The sequence below is a fragment of the Phaseolus vulgaris genome, chromosome 3 (assembly GCF_000499845.2).
Source record: "Phaseolus vulgaris cultivar G19833 chromosome 3, P. vulgaris v2.0, whole genome shotgun sequence".
NCBI classification, from domain to species: Eukaryota; Viridiplantae; Streptophyta; class Magnoliopsida; order Fabales; family Fabaceae; genus Phaseolus; species Phaseolus vulgaris.
The window spans coordinates 53,247,209-53,261,703 of NC_023757.2; the positions used below are offsets into that span (position 1 = coordinate 53,247,209).

General features: G+C 32.4%; 1 protein-coding gene across 2 annotated transcripts; it reads left to right on the forward strand.

Annotated features, from left to right (window-relative positions):
- The first annotated feature begins 1 nt into the window (after nt 1).
- Nucleotides 2-13,771, forward strand: LOC137808779 (pentatricopeptide repeat-containing protein At4g04790, mitochondrial-like). 2 transcript variants are annotated; one of them, XR_011080734.1, is made up of 16 exons: nt 2-182; nt 429-473; nt 621-1,241; nt 2,276-2,455; nt 4,809-4,873; nt 5,313-5,420; nt 5,928-6,041; nt 7,813-7,908; nt 8,337-8,435; nt 8,670-8,789; nt 9,712-9,816; nt 10,170-10,334; nt 10,406-10,536; nt 10,655-10,708; nt 13,139-13,353; nt 13,421-13,771. XR_011080734.1 is itself a non-coding variant. In XM_068610051.1 (16 exons), the coding sequence occupies exons 1-16, from the start codon at nt 2-4 to the stop codon at nt 13,629-13,631; spliced, it is 2,535 nt and encodes an 844-aa protein (XP_068466152.1). In that variant the 3' UTR covers nt 13,632-13,771. The 2 variants fall into 2 exon arrangements, 1 of the variants encoding a protein (XP_068466152.1); XM_068610051.1 differs by having other exon boundaries at nt 10,630-10,708.
- Nucleotides 13,772-14,495: the final 724 nt, after the last annotated feature.

Here is a 14,495-nt window from a genome sequence, read left to right on the forward strand (position 1 = left end):
GATGCGCGCCCCCACCGTAAGAAACCTATGCACTCTCAGCGCCCTCTTCCGCTCTCGGTTAACCCGCAACCCCAACACCAAAGTTGAAACCTTTAGAAAACCTTCTTCTGAATTCGAAGTGGGTTTTGGTTCTGAACTGCAACACTCCTCAGAGTTCGACCTTCCTCGTGACTCTTCCCGAGGTGCCCTTGTCAAGTTTCAATTTTTATGCCTACTCATGTTTTGATCCATTTTAAGTCCCATAGAGGAGTCGTATTGCGTTAATGAGTTTTGTGTTTTTTTGAACTAAACGAGTTCGAAAAAAAAATATTGGGCTTTGTGCTAGCGAATGCGTTTGTTTCACTTGTTTTGTTTCTTGGGGGTTACTTTGGTGTGTTGTTGGGGTATTTGGGTTCTAATGGTGTTGTTTTTTCAACGTTTTGATGCAGGGGATTTGGTCGACGAGGATGTTCAGGTCTCTGCTTTACTGTGCTGTAAGTGTTTGTTGAAATTACTGACAGAGTACATGTCATGTGTTTTACTTCTGGTGACGTGGTTACCTAGAGAATTGAAATGGCCTTTGCTCATGTTTTTGTTTTGTGTCAATGTTGGACATGTGCTGTTTTTTTTTTCTTTTGCAGCTAAACAGGACAAGGGGTCTGGTTATGATGAAGTCGATCACGAAGAAAAAAGGAAAAGTGCGGTAGCTATACCATGGTTACCAGACTTGTCTCATGGTAAATTATTGGCAAAACGAGAGCTAGTGCGTGAGCGGAAGTCTAAGTGTATTTCTAAATACTCAAGAACTCACAGATTCCACAGGTTAATTAAATTGTGTGCAGATAAACTAGGAACAACACAGGCAGTTAATGTGTTGGGTCAGTTGGGTCGAAAAACAGGCGTCAATGAGTACAATGCACTTATAAAAGTGTGCGTACAGAAGGCTAGGGTGACTGATGATGAATACATTGCTCTAAGTGAAATGAGTAAGGCTTTTCACCTTTTCAAATCAATGAGGGATTGTGGATATCCACTTGAAGAGCAAACATATGATCCACTTCTTCGGTATATAATTGATATGGGTTTGGTTCAAGAATTTCAACTTTTCTCTGATTTTATCAAAGCTGAGAATCCTGGTTTAGCTTCACGATTGGGTTACTATGAAATGTTGCTGTGGTTAAGAGTTGACAATGAAGAAATGATCCGGGACATTTGTGAGTTTATTACAGTCGATGATAGAGAAGACACTTCTGCTTTACGAGGTTGGTTAATCAATTTTAATGATTTGTTTTGTCCAATTTTGAACATCCAGTGTAGGATTTTAAAAGCAACTTGTAAGAAATTTGTGAGTTGCTTTATTTTTTTCATTTGTGCTCTGGTTGATCGAGCGAAGAGAAATAGGATGGATGGAAATTGTTTGAGGTATGCTTTGATTATGTTATAGATATATGATTTGATTATATTAAATAGAGAGATATGATATAATTTGATTGGGAAACATCTTACCAACTATTTCCCATTATTGGAATCTGTTATGAGGAGACAGTTTATTGAAAATGTCTGCTATTTGAAGTTCCTTAGGGACATGGATTGTAACCACAAGGCCTCTGTCAAGATTAATTTTGATGAAATAATTGTCAATTTCAATGTTTGGTCCTATTTTTACCAGATTATAGGCAATATTCATGGCTGAACTGTTATTACATTACAATTGCATAGATTAATAATATCTAAGAAATAAAATAAAAATTGATGGTGTTTCAAATTAATGGTATTTGATTGAAGAGAAATAGAGAAGATATAAAGAGATATGAAAATAAGTTAAAAATAGTATAGGGTTCTACCAATTTCAAAATTAATTATCCTCCAAGGCCCTTAAACTAAACAAGACCAACTTGTTTCCATCCTCTAAACAAAAAAAGGCAGTAGGGACAACAATGACGCCTTCTAAAAGACATTCTTGTTCTTGCTACCAGGGAATACTAAGTGACACGATTTAAATGATAACTGCTTTGGAAATGGATGTTTATGCCTGTGCTACAATCACTGGTATTTTTCTTAAATCATACCATGTTAGAAACATAGTAAGAAAACTGAATTTGCACTAAATTGTATTCCAAGTATGTTGCTGGCCTCCAGCTTCCTAATAATAGAAGTGACTGTGCTAAGCATAGTTATTTGAAAATCAGTGCATGCAAAATAATTCATCTTGTTGTGTATTTTTATGTCCAAGTCCAAGTAACATTTTTGTTTCACGTGGTAGACAAAACTCAGCCAAAATCAATTGTTGTTGCAGTAAGTTACTTGATGGCTCTTTGTGAAAGTGATCGGAAGATGCAACTTTTGGATGTGGTGAAGAATATAGACATCATCAAGCTTTTATCAGTAGAATCTATTGAAAATATATTCCAATCATTACGCAGGCTCCAGCTGGAATCTGTTGCAGAGGATATACTTTTGGATTTGAGAGCACGTGGTATGATTATGATCTTATTTTCTTCTTTAAGCATCTTTGGAGAAGGAATTAGAGGTGGTGCACTGTTTTGTTTATTAGATAAGACCTATATGTTTTCCACTTTATATTACAACTGTGTTTTTCTTGGGATTTAGATATTTGATGGGTTCTGTTTGGTTTGTAAAATTATCATTATGATATAGTGTTGAAAAGATAGAAACCGAGATTACATATGAAGAATTTCGTGTTTTAAACTTCAACAGAGCTATTCAATTTATAGAGGAGAGAACATAATTGTAGAATATTCAGTTACATTATTTTAGACTAATAACAAAAATATAGAATCAATCTAATTGATACTAATATCATTAGTTACTATATCTATAGAATTCTAACATATATACAAGATTTTAGCATCCCCCCTTAATCAGGAGGGTGTAGGTCATATGCACTAAGCTTGCTACATATGTAGATAGTTTGAGGACCACCTAGTGACTTAGCGAATATGTTTGCTAGTAGACATTTCCTTGGACATGACTTTTTCTTTGCCAAGATGACAATCAACTTTAATACGCCTTGTCTTTTCATGTAGTAATGGATTTGAAGTTATATGTATGACAACATGATTATCACATATAAGTGATAACTGTATAACATCCCCAAATTGTTGTTCTTGAAGCAATTGTTTGAGTCATATAAGCTCCTAATTGGCTACAACAATTGGTTAATCTGCCTCCGTGCTGAACCTAGCTAAAACATTATGTTTCTTGCTTTTCAAAGAAACAAGGTTATCTTCAACAAATATTCTAAAACTAGAGCTTAAAAAGAGTACAGGTGGGGTCTCAAGTAGATATTTGTTTTTCTCGTTTAGTAACCCCGTTTTTTGGGTGTATAAGTACAATATATTTTATGCAACACACTATGAGATGCTATAAATGTCTGAAATTGAGTAAACAAATACTCACATGCATTATCACTTTGCAAAAGTACAAATTGGGACACCAAATTGATTTTTGATTTCGTGAAAAGAAGATTAAAAAATAGAACTTGGACCCCAAACATCTGAATGGACTACAATAACAAAAGGGGACAAAGCCCGACTAATACTGTAAATGGAAAAGGAACTATAAGTATGCTTACTTAAATGACATCAATCAAAAGACAAAGATTGCATACTAAAGGGGACAAAGTTTAGTCATTGATTTAATCATTGATTTCAAATGATCACTTTCCTCTTTGAAAGCTTTCATACTAAACATTGAAAAAGGAGTTATGTGAAGAGATCCAGAAAAGGAGTTATGTGATCAGTTGCTCTTGAATCAAGAATCCAAATACCTTGAGAGAAAGGGCCAATAGTATTGTATGTATTCCTACCTTTCTTATCTTTCATGGGTAGGGTATACAATCTAGAGAGTTTAGTCATTGATTTAATCATTGTTTTCAAATGATCATTTTCCTCTTTCAAAGCTTTCATACTAAACATTGAAAAACACACCACTAAAAGATAATAAAGATTCAACTCTTATTGCTTTGATTCTTAACCAAAAAAGGGCCTATTTGGAAACACAACCAAATCAAAGTCAAATGAGACGTCGCCCATTGGTGCTAAAGAGGTCCCGAAGACCTTGTCTGTGGTGGTAGCAAGTTAAGCTCACTTTTCTGGCCCACCACTAACCTCAACGATGATGGTTAAGAATGGCGGTTAACTAGGCAATGGAAACAGAGCTCCCAAGATTAGGAGCTCTGGTACCAACTTGAACTATATTAGGAATAAAGAATTATTTTATTGATATCAATCAAATCGATTACATCCTCATCATCAGTGCTTATAATAACCAAAACCTTTTCAAAATGGAAATGAAAACATGCTGAAATGAATAGGAAGATTCTGAAGATGTTTTTTCCTAAGTACTATGGAGATATTGAGAATATCTTTTGTGTTAACAATATGCTATTTACAATACAATTTTATTTAGAATTTTAGAAATTGAAATTAGTTTAAAATTGTAGTCCTAATGTTTTTGGGCTAGTAAGAGTTAATATACAATTACGGATATATTCATAAACAAGTTTCACTTTGCAAATTATTGAAGCCTTAGAAAAAAAAATGGCTTTAATTTTCTTAATTCATAATGTATAATTTTTTTAGGTAGAGATCTATTGTGTGTATATGATATAGATATATATTTTCTTGAAGCTTTGTTGAAGTTGCATATGTACTAATTTATGTTCATCTAATACCTTGCTCATATTTATTTGGAATGTGAATGGATGGTGAAAATCTGTTCTCCCGAAGGATCAAGTATTATCTTCCTCTTTAAGTTTGTGGCATGTAAAGTTAAGGATTTTCATGATGGATTCTTTCGTGATGCAGATCATGATGCAGATAATATTTCAAACTTCATTGTTAGTTATGCTGTTGGCATTCCAAATTTAGCGGTGAGGAACTTCTCATGTCATGAATGCTATGGTAAATGTCCTTGATGCTATGTTATACTTTTGATTTATCCTTTTATAGCGTTAGGGACTAGTTGTGGGTAAGGTGTGGTTCCCCAACTCTTGTTTTTATATTCTTTCTCTTTTTATGATATTTTGAGGTGCTGCACATAGTGATGCCATGGCACTTTTTTTTAAAAAAAAACAAAAACAAAAAACTCATGTTTTGTGCAGAAACTACTTTAATCCTTCTTCACTGCCATGAGGTTTTAAACCATTGTGCTTCTATACAACTAAAGCACGTTATGTTGATGAGTTTGACCACAATTAAGGAGTGCTTTCAAGTTTTTATTTTATTTGATTTATTTTTATGTTATTTGGGATAATATTGGACTTAAGTAGTTCTATGTTTTCTTATGTATGTCGTTTGGTAATGTTGAAGGTTGAGGACATCATAACAAAAGTCAATAATATGCATGGAATACTGGAAGTGCTGCCTTCAAGGTCATCGTATGAGAAGCTCATTTTGCATTTCTGTGGTTTAGACAAGGTATTCCTCTTTTTATTCATCCTCATGTTGTGGGCATCACTTGGCTTGAAAAATCTTATTCATGAGAAGGAAAGAAGAGAAGAAAAAAAGCTAGAAGGAAAATGCTGACAAGATGAGTAATGAGTGCTCTATTGAGAATGTGGAAAGTATCACAAAGGTTCAAAAGCTTTTTTGTAGTGTAGAAAACTATTTATCTTTGGATTGAATAGACCAAGTTGAGTATGGAAGGACCTACTATACACTAGTTCAATAGATTGAAAGAAGCGAAAACCTCTTTTCCATGGTCAATATTTAAAATAACATTGATTACAAGGTTTGGTGCAAGAAAGGTTGAAAATCCATGAGAAGTTGGTTGAAATAGGAAGTGTATACATAGAATCTTTTGGATTTCTGTCCTCTGAAGTGAGAAAACTAGCAGAAGGGCCATACTTAGGTTATTCATATACAACAACTTAGCTCCCAAATTGTATTTATATTTGTTTTTTGCCTTTTTATTTGACAATGCAGGTGGGCGATGCTCTAGATATTGTTGAACAAATGTGTAACGCTGGCTTTTACTTGTCAACTGGCGTGTTACAATTCATATTACAAATCTGTGAGGAATCTTATGAATATATTTTGGTATATCTCATCTTCCTTACAACATGTCATCTATTTATTCTTTTTTATAATTTACGCAATAATCTATTCATCTCTTCTAACAGCATATGTAATCAAATTTTGGCCATAGATTCCCTGGCAGTCAATGTTGTGCATGTGTTAGTCCGCAAAACTACTTTTTTTGGTAAGGTTCTTAGGGCTCAAACGACAGACTATAGTCCAAAACTACCTTGTGCAGACATTTAACTGATATTAGATATAGACATATGTGCTTATAGAGTATCTTAGAAATTAATAGTTATAGAATAGAATGTATTGAAAACTAAACAAAGTTTTTTTTTGTCTATTCAACTTGTCTATCTCAAGTAGGTATGAATTTGCAAATAATATTTGATTGAACTAAATTAAGCCCTTGTAGAACTTATTTATAAATTACATTTTGAATGATTTATACAATATGTCTAACATTATGAAACAATAAATCACCAAAAAGTCTAGTAACTAGTCATTACAAATAGTAGGAATTCAATTTCTTAAACGATGTCTAGATGTACTAAGAATAAAAATTATATTGTATTAATGCCATTATTTTTTATTGTATCATCATGAGTATAAAATTTATATTTGTTACAAACCTGTAGTACATATGAATTATATAAAAAAAAATCTCTAATTATAAATCAAACGTATGATTTTGAAGTGCATTATAGTATGTATAATAATTATTCTCATGATCAAGGTCTATTAGATTGATTATTTAATAACATAAATACATGTACTTAACCCTTTATCTATAAACAATGACTTTGTTTGCAATAAATCCGTAGAAATAATAATTTATTATGATTGATATTTACAAAGGGTAAACTTTTTATATGTCTTTCTTATGTTTAAAATGATTGGTCACTTTATTTGTCTTCAAATTAGAGATGAATGATTTTGGATAGTTTGTGTTTTTTCCTTAGAATAATAGGTGTGGATTATTTCACTAATGGTTTTGGAATATGTTGAATAAAAGAATGTGAAGAGTATGGTGCTTATTTAAACTCCTTAATCCAAATAATGTGGTCCATAAATACACCCAAAATAAAACTTGTAACTCATGAAAATACATGAGAGAGATAGGTCAAAGTGAATAGTCGATATAAAGACAGCTCGCGAACAAGCTAAGTTGGCTAAACGGAATTGAAACTTAAGCTAACTGGACAACTGTGATTTCAACGACATAGCTTGTGCTTTAGCTTGTATATAATATAAATATAATTATATGTATAGAGAATGGGTTGCCAATCACAATTTTCAAATAATTGGTCATGGAGTCTCTAATACAACCTTACATTTTTCAACTTAATGGCTTAAAATTCAAGGTGAAGGTTCAAGACATGGTGAATTCATAGTTAATTATAATGAAAACGAATTGTTTTATTCACAATGTTAGTTCCCATCTATTATAAAATGGCGAACTAATCTTTTACAACACCTTTGCAAAAGACCAACTGATTTACACAACATAGGATGGGAGGAAAATGTTATTGGACGAGAAAATCCTTCTTTATATCTGTACATAAATAAGAATTACATCAAGAAGTTTATCTTCATTTTTCCATTTTTGTATTTTCATGAAATTTCATTCATATAGTTGAGAAGTTTTCAATTTTTTTATATTTCAAGAGAGCTTCATTATTTTAAGTCGAAATTAATTGTGTATAATTTTTAATTGTTTTAAACATGTATTCTTCATATCGTACTGATATCTATTGTTCTTTTCTTCCATGCTTGACTAAAAATGAAGGTATATCAAATCCATTCCATAGTATGTCGCTATCATTTGGAGTTGAATGGTGAAATAGCCAGGTGCTTGGTACACTTTTGTGTGAGGATAAAAGATGTAAGTTGGATCTTTTTTGTTTACATGGGTGCATGGCTATGTTGATTTAGAAGCCATTATGGTTAATAAGCTACCGTAGGATACTAAATGTGTTATTAGAAGATTCTATATATCTCTTTGTAATCCTTAACATTCACCAACTTGTTTTTTTAAAGGGGGTACGTTAGCTAATTATGACTACAATTATTTTAAAATACATCCAAGGAGTAGCTTGGGGACATACTTGTTTTAAAGAAAGATGGTGTGTGCTAGCAAAATGCATGTGTTTGTGTGTCTCTCTCTTTCTCTCTCTATATATATATAGCTGAAAGCAATAGAAAAAAAAAATAGAAAAGAAATCTAGTACTTAGAAATTCAAACTCTCTGTCTAATATTGGTGTCAATGTGTCAAACATGCAGCAAACTTATTTTGTATTTACTTAATGCAGTTTGAAGGCGCATACAAGATAATTGGCGACTTAGAGGAAATGAATTTCAAACCTACGACAAACATGTATAATGCTATAATGGCAGGATATTTTCGAGAGGTGACATTCTTGGATTTTTAAGATATGTTTATTCTCAGTCAAACTTGCAACCATTTTTCCAGCTAGATTTTAATGTTTGGCATTAATTTCAATTGCAATATGTTACAATTTTTGTCATTTTCAACAATAAGTTAAAATAGCTCCTGACACTCAAGGACATGTTATCTTATATGCATATACTATTTTTGAACTTTTTTCTCTTCATTATTGTATCACCATTTTAATATTTTGTAGAAGAACATCAGTGATGGGTTGAGGGTCCTCAAGCACATGCAAGTTGCCAATGTACAGCCTGATTCTCAGACTTTCTGCTATTTGATTCACAATTGTGAAACGGAAGAGGATATAATGAAGGTACATTCAGCTTAATGTTATGATAGTAATACATGACTAGAAATTGAGCATAAACTCTAATGTTTATGTAAATTTATTAATTTTTTGTCTAGTGTTCTTGTCAAATGGTTACTGTAACTTTTGACATTGACAGTCTCCAATATTTATTTGCCTTCTGAAAATTAAATGTAATTCCTCCCGAGAGCATAATTCAGTAACCTCTCGGCCTAGGATGTTTTCACTATAGGTGAAAGTCCTTCCGAGAGCATACTTCATATTAATCATGAAAACTCTTGGTTTAGGATATTTTCAATCTAGAAGAAATCCTTCCCAAGAATATATTTTATCCAAAGTAGAAATTTCTCAAGAATGTCTTTGATCCAGGTTAGTTAACGCCGAAACTAAGATGATTAACCAAGGCCAGTGTATTGTCAAGGCCGAAAGGCTGTTCAAATGTTTTCTATGAAATGAATTAAACAAACTAAAGCCGAAAGCTTTGGATATAAATATGAAAACTTTACAAATTAAGTTTTTCATTCAATGTTAGAGGTTCATTATATAATCAAAACAACAAAATTAGAAATAACATAATTAAAAGAGATAACCGAAAGATTAGGCTGAAAAGTCAAATTATATAAAAGCTTAAGATTAGTACAATCGAAAGAGGTCATAAAAGACCAAGATAAAACATATTCAAAAGCGAGGTTTACAAGGTGAGGTTTACACCCACTTATATACTATAAAATGCCATAATCTCTAATCATTCATACCCAAAAATAAAAATATGATTAATGATTAATTTCTTTTAATGCATGCAGTCTTGTTGATATATCCATCCACTTTTGATGACTTGATGTAATTGAGATTTTATGTTAACTAAAGTTCTGATGTTAAGATTTCTTGTATGGACATTTTGAGTTACTAATTACAATATTTTTTGTAGTATTGTGAGGAAATGAAACAATATCAAATTCATGCTACAAAAGAAGTTTTTATGGCCCTTGTTAATTCATATGCAGCTTGTGGAAAATTGGAGAAGGCAAAACAGGTATGGTGCAAGTAGCATACCTGGCATTACGATATTGGGACTTAAAGGGTAATAGAGGCATTGTACGAGCTTGAAATATCTAGCTAATAGAACTTGCAATGTGTTGAGTAGCTGCATGTAAATTGTCATGTTCACAGTTATTATTGCTAATGGTTACAAGTAATTTTATCTATCTAATTTGATCTAATTAACCATAAATAGTTTCATAAATAGCTTTTATAGCCTAATTAGTTAGTTTCTTCATGTTGTGTATATATGCCATGTTTTTCTGTAGTCCCCGTTTTGGAGTAACTTTGTATATCACCTCTTTCTTTAATATTGATGTAGAGCATAAGTTGTATTTCATGTTGCAGGTAGTTTTGGATCTAAAGTTACCAAAGAAGGCCTTAATTGAAATCAAGAGTGTACTTGTTGTAGCCCTTGCATCACATGGGCAATTGTCTGAGGCTTTTCTTGTCTATGAACAAATTAAGACAGCTGGACATAATTTGGAGCCAAAAGCCGTTACCTGTTTGATTGTAAGGTTTTGTATTAGTGTTTTTTATATCATCTACCTTCAACTTTTTAATTAATTATTGGACATTCTTAGGAAGAGTTGACCCAACATAATGGGGAGTTGGATAGATTGCTACTTCTACTCAAGGAAGTGAATGATCTAGACTATTGGGTTGATGTCTGCTTTAAGGTCATCTTGTACTGTGCACGAAACAAGAATTTGAGGTTTGATTTTTTACCCCTCCTGCATTGAATTTTAGTGTTTTGAAATTGTATTCTTCAAGTTGCTTATCTTCATACTCTGATCTTATGGTTCAGTACTGCTATTCTTTTGCTCAAACAGCTCAAGGATAAGTTTGAAAATGATGAAATAGTAATGGAAGCCCTTTTTGATGCAGTGAGTTCTTTGTTCCCTCCTAGTTAATTTTTATGAACTTACAATATTATGCCAAGATACTGATATAATTTGTTTGAGTTTGAAACTCTTTTGAGGTGACTTCAAAATATTTGTTATACATGGAAATTCAAAATTTTGACACGTTTCACCCTCTTCATCACAATTACTCCTATTGATATGTTGTTGAAGACTTCAAGTCATTTAAAGATATGACCAGATTATAATAGTGGTTGCACAATCTAACCTTAAAGACCAATTTTATAAGGTTGAATTTGCCTTAAGGTCCATTTTCTAAGATAGTATCAAAGTCTATACCACAAGGTTTGTTTGCTCAAAGTCTATCCGTTATCGGGCTTACTTCATTCCCATACTCAAGATGTCTAATCCTCTGTGTCAAAAAAATTGTTTATGATATTATTCAATGAGGAGCAATTGCTCTTAAATAGAATACAAAGATTTAATAACTGAAAATCCTATTTTATGGTGGATATAATCATCTATCCTAACAATTCAAGATCAATGATCTTGTACAATAAATATAAAATATACTGTCAGCTTATTAATCATCTTAATTATGGAATGTAATTAAATCTCCTAGTTACGTAATTAAAATTGTACATGATGGAAATACTAGTTGCAACATAAATCAAGGGATTTTGACACTTGCCAAGTTGGTGAGTGGATCTCATCCATTCCCAACTTGTCAACAACAATAGACTAGATGTAGCACCACTCACCCTTTTGTCAGAATATACAAATGGTGTACATATTGTCCCATTATCCAATTTCTCCTTTGTGAAGTGTATGTCTAGTTTAACATGTTTAAATCATGTTGCACTGCATTATGCGCAATATTTATTGTTGACTTGTTATCACAATACAATCTCATAGACTTCTTCCAATCAATCTTTAGGTCTTATAAAATTATCTTTAACCATAGTATTTCACAAATCCCTAAGGCCATGGCTCTACCTCTGCACTTGATCTTGTCTCAACATTTTGTTTAATGCTCCTTCAAGTGACTAAATTTCCTCCAAGAAAAGTGCAATATTCAAATGTAGATGTTCTGTTGTCTATAAAACCTGCACAGTTAGCGTATTCTAAGATCATCTCATTCCCCTTTGTAAATAGAATTCCTTTTCCAGGAGTTCCTTTCAAGTACTATAGAATGCAATAAACAACTATGAGATGAGTCTCCTTTGGACTATGCATCAATTAACTTACAACCCCTACAACATAGGCAATGATGGGCCTAGTATGAGACAAGTAGATCAATTTCCTGACCAGCCTTTGATAAGATTTTCTATCCAAAACTACATCTTCAATTGATTCACCATGTTTGTGTCTTTGTTCAATAGGTGTCTCTACTGGTTTAAGACTGTTATTATTGTGTTTTGAAGGCTAGACAATTGACCAAATAAGGAGCAGTAAGGATAGGTTTTCCTTATACTATTTTGGTACATTTTTATGGAGAAGAGAGACTCGAGTTAAATTTATGAGATGCCCAAATTTTTGTTTTGTCACCAACATTTTGTTGTGAGGTGTTCGGACAATAAGCTTCATGAATTATCCCTTGTTCATTGAAGAAGGAGGACAATGTTTGGTTGAAAAAATCTTTGGCATTATCTGTAAGGAACACTAGAAGGTCCCCACACATCACTATGTATTAATGCAAAGGGAACAAACATTCTTTTATTACTAGAGGGAAAGTCAACACGCTCGCATGTAATGTAATTAAATCTCCTAATTATGTAATTAAAACTGTACATGGAAATAATAAATGCAGCATAAATAAAGTGATTCTGACACTAGGCCTGAGAGGGTGTGTTGAGATATCACATTGATTAAAGATATAACAAAATTATAAAATAAGTGGATGCAAACTTTCGTCTTATTAAGCAAATTTTGTGCGGTGGAGATAAAGTTAACGTCCACTTACTAAGACAAATGTCTTTGTTGCATACCAATATTATAGTAGTAAGAAGAGAAGCAGAAAAATATCAAGGCACCGGAGAATTGTATGTTGTTTGCAATAAAAAGGATACTACAAAAGGAGGAAACCTCCAATGGCTCTAACAAAAAACAGATAATCCCCCCTCTCTCCTCTGCCTCTTGAGACTAAATATTAAAAATATTGTTCCACTTCTAACCACCTCCCCAGTACTCATGCTACCTCAGCTTGAGGATTTCCTTTCTTTCTTTTGTGCACATACTTCTTCCATGCCCTTCATGGACCAATGGCTCTTTCAGCCCATAAACTTCTTGGGCTCCAACAGTCTTACTGTTGGAGATTTCACATCGACTAAAAATGAGGAGATTTTATTATATATAAGTAGTTGCAAACCTCACTTTATAAGCTGGTTTTATGAGGTTAAGTTAGGCTTAAAATCCACTTCTTAATACTTACTAATATGAACTTTGTGTTTGTAGGTATTTGTAATTGCAGCATCTGAGTCCACTCATTTACAGATTGGCCTGGACTTGCTTTGGGCAATCAAGGATGAACTGGACCTTATGCCGTCACGGCAGTGTCTTGATTTTCTTCTGAGTGCTTGTGCCAAGGCTAGAGATTTGAACAATGCTCGCTTGATTTGGAGAGAGTACCAAATTGCTGGGTTTCCTTACAATGTATTAAGTTACTTGCGGTAAGTTTTTATATACTTTTTATCTTTGCCTCATGGTTGTGGCTTTTAATTATTTCCATGGCTGCAGAATGTATCAGGCACTTTTGGCAGCAGGGGATGCTAGATCTGCAAGTTTAATGCTTAAGAAAATTCCACGAGACGATGCAGAGGTTTGTTCTGTCATAATAGCATGTCAGGAAACATACAGTTCAGTAGGAGAGAAGAAAAAGCAGGGAAAAAGTAAAGGAAGAAAGAGCAAAGACCTGAATACTAGTTCCAGTGATATGTGTAGTTTATGATTTTTGTGTTGCTTTAGAAATGTGCTTCAGAAGAGTGATGTATCCATTTCATTCTTATTATATATCCTACAATGCCTCCTTCACAGTGTGTCATACAAAAAGATGTTGATTCCTTAAAAGATATGTTTTGATCTTAATAATTAGGAAAATATATATATACATATACATATATATATAGCTAATAATTAGGATATTCTTCATTATTAGACATTATTAGATTTCAGCATATTGTATTTTGAATGATTATAAACAAAAGATATATGTTTGCTTTCATATTATTATAACTCATCATCTTAACAAAATTACTATGGCTTTTACCATAAAAATTGTAGCACAGATAAAAGGGCATTTGGAATATGATTCCTCAAGTCATGTTTGTTTCTGGTTTGAATATACTCATTTATGAAGAAAGGCTTTGCTTTTTTTCTTCTAATGGTGAAGAGTGGAAGAACATGGTGTAGTTGGTGCACAAAATTCAGTATCTCACAAATTCAATTCTCACTTCTATTTTGCATAGTTTGAAACCCACACAAATTAACAGGGAGTGGGGAAGAAGAATGAAAAAAAAAACAAAATAAAATATTTTTAAAAAGGGTAAGTATTAATTTAAAAATTGAAATAAAATTGGTGAATTAAAATTTTTTAAGGATGAATAATTAATTATATAAAAAATTATTTAACATGATAAAAGTGAAAAGGGAACTGAAATATTTTTTAAATATTTTGAAAGAATTAATTATAACTAAGAAGAATAAATTATAATTTATTTTGTTTGTATTTTATAATAAATTTGAATTGGGGAAAATAAATTATAATGAATTTGGTTATGTATTTCTATAATAAGTTGGAATTGGGGATAATAAT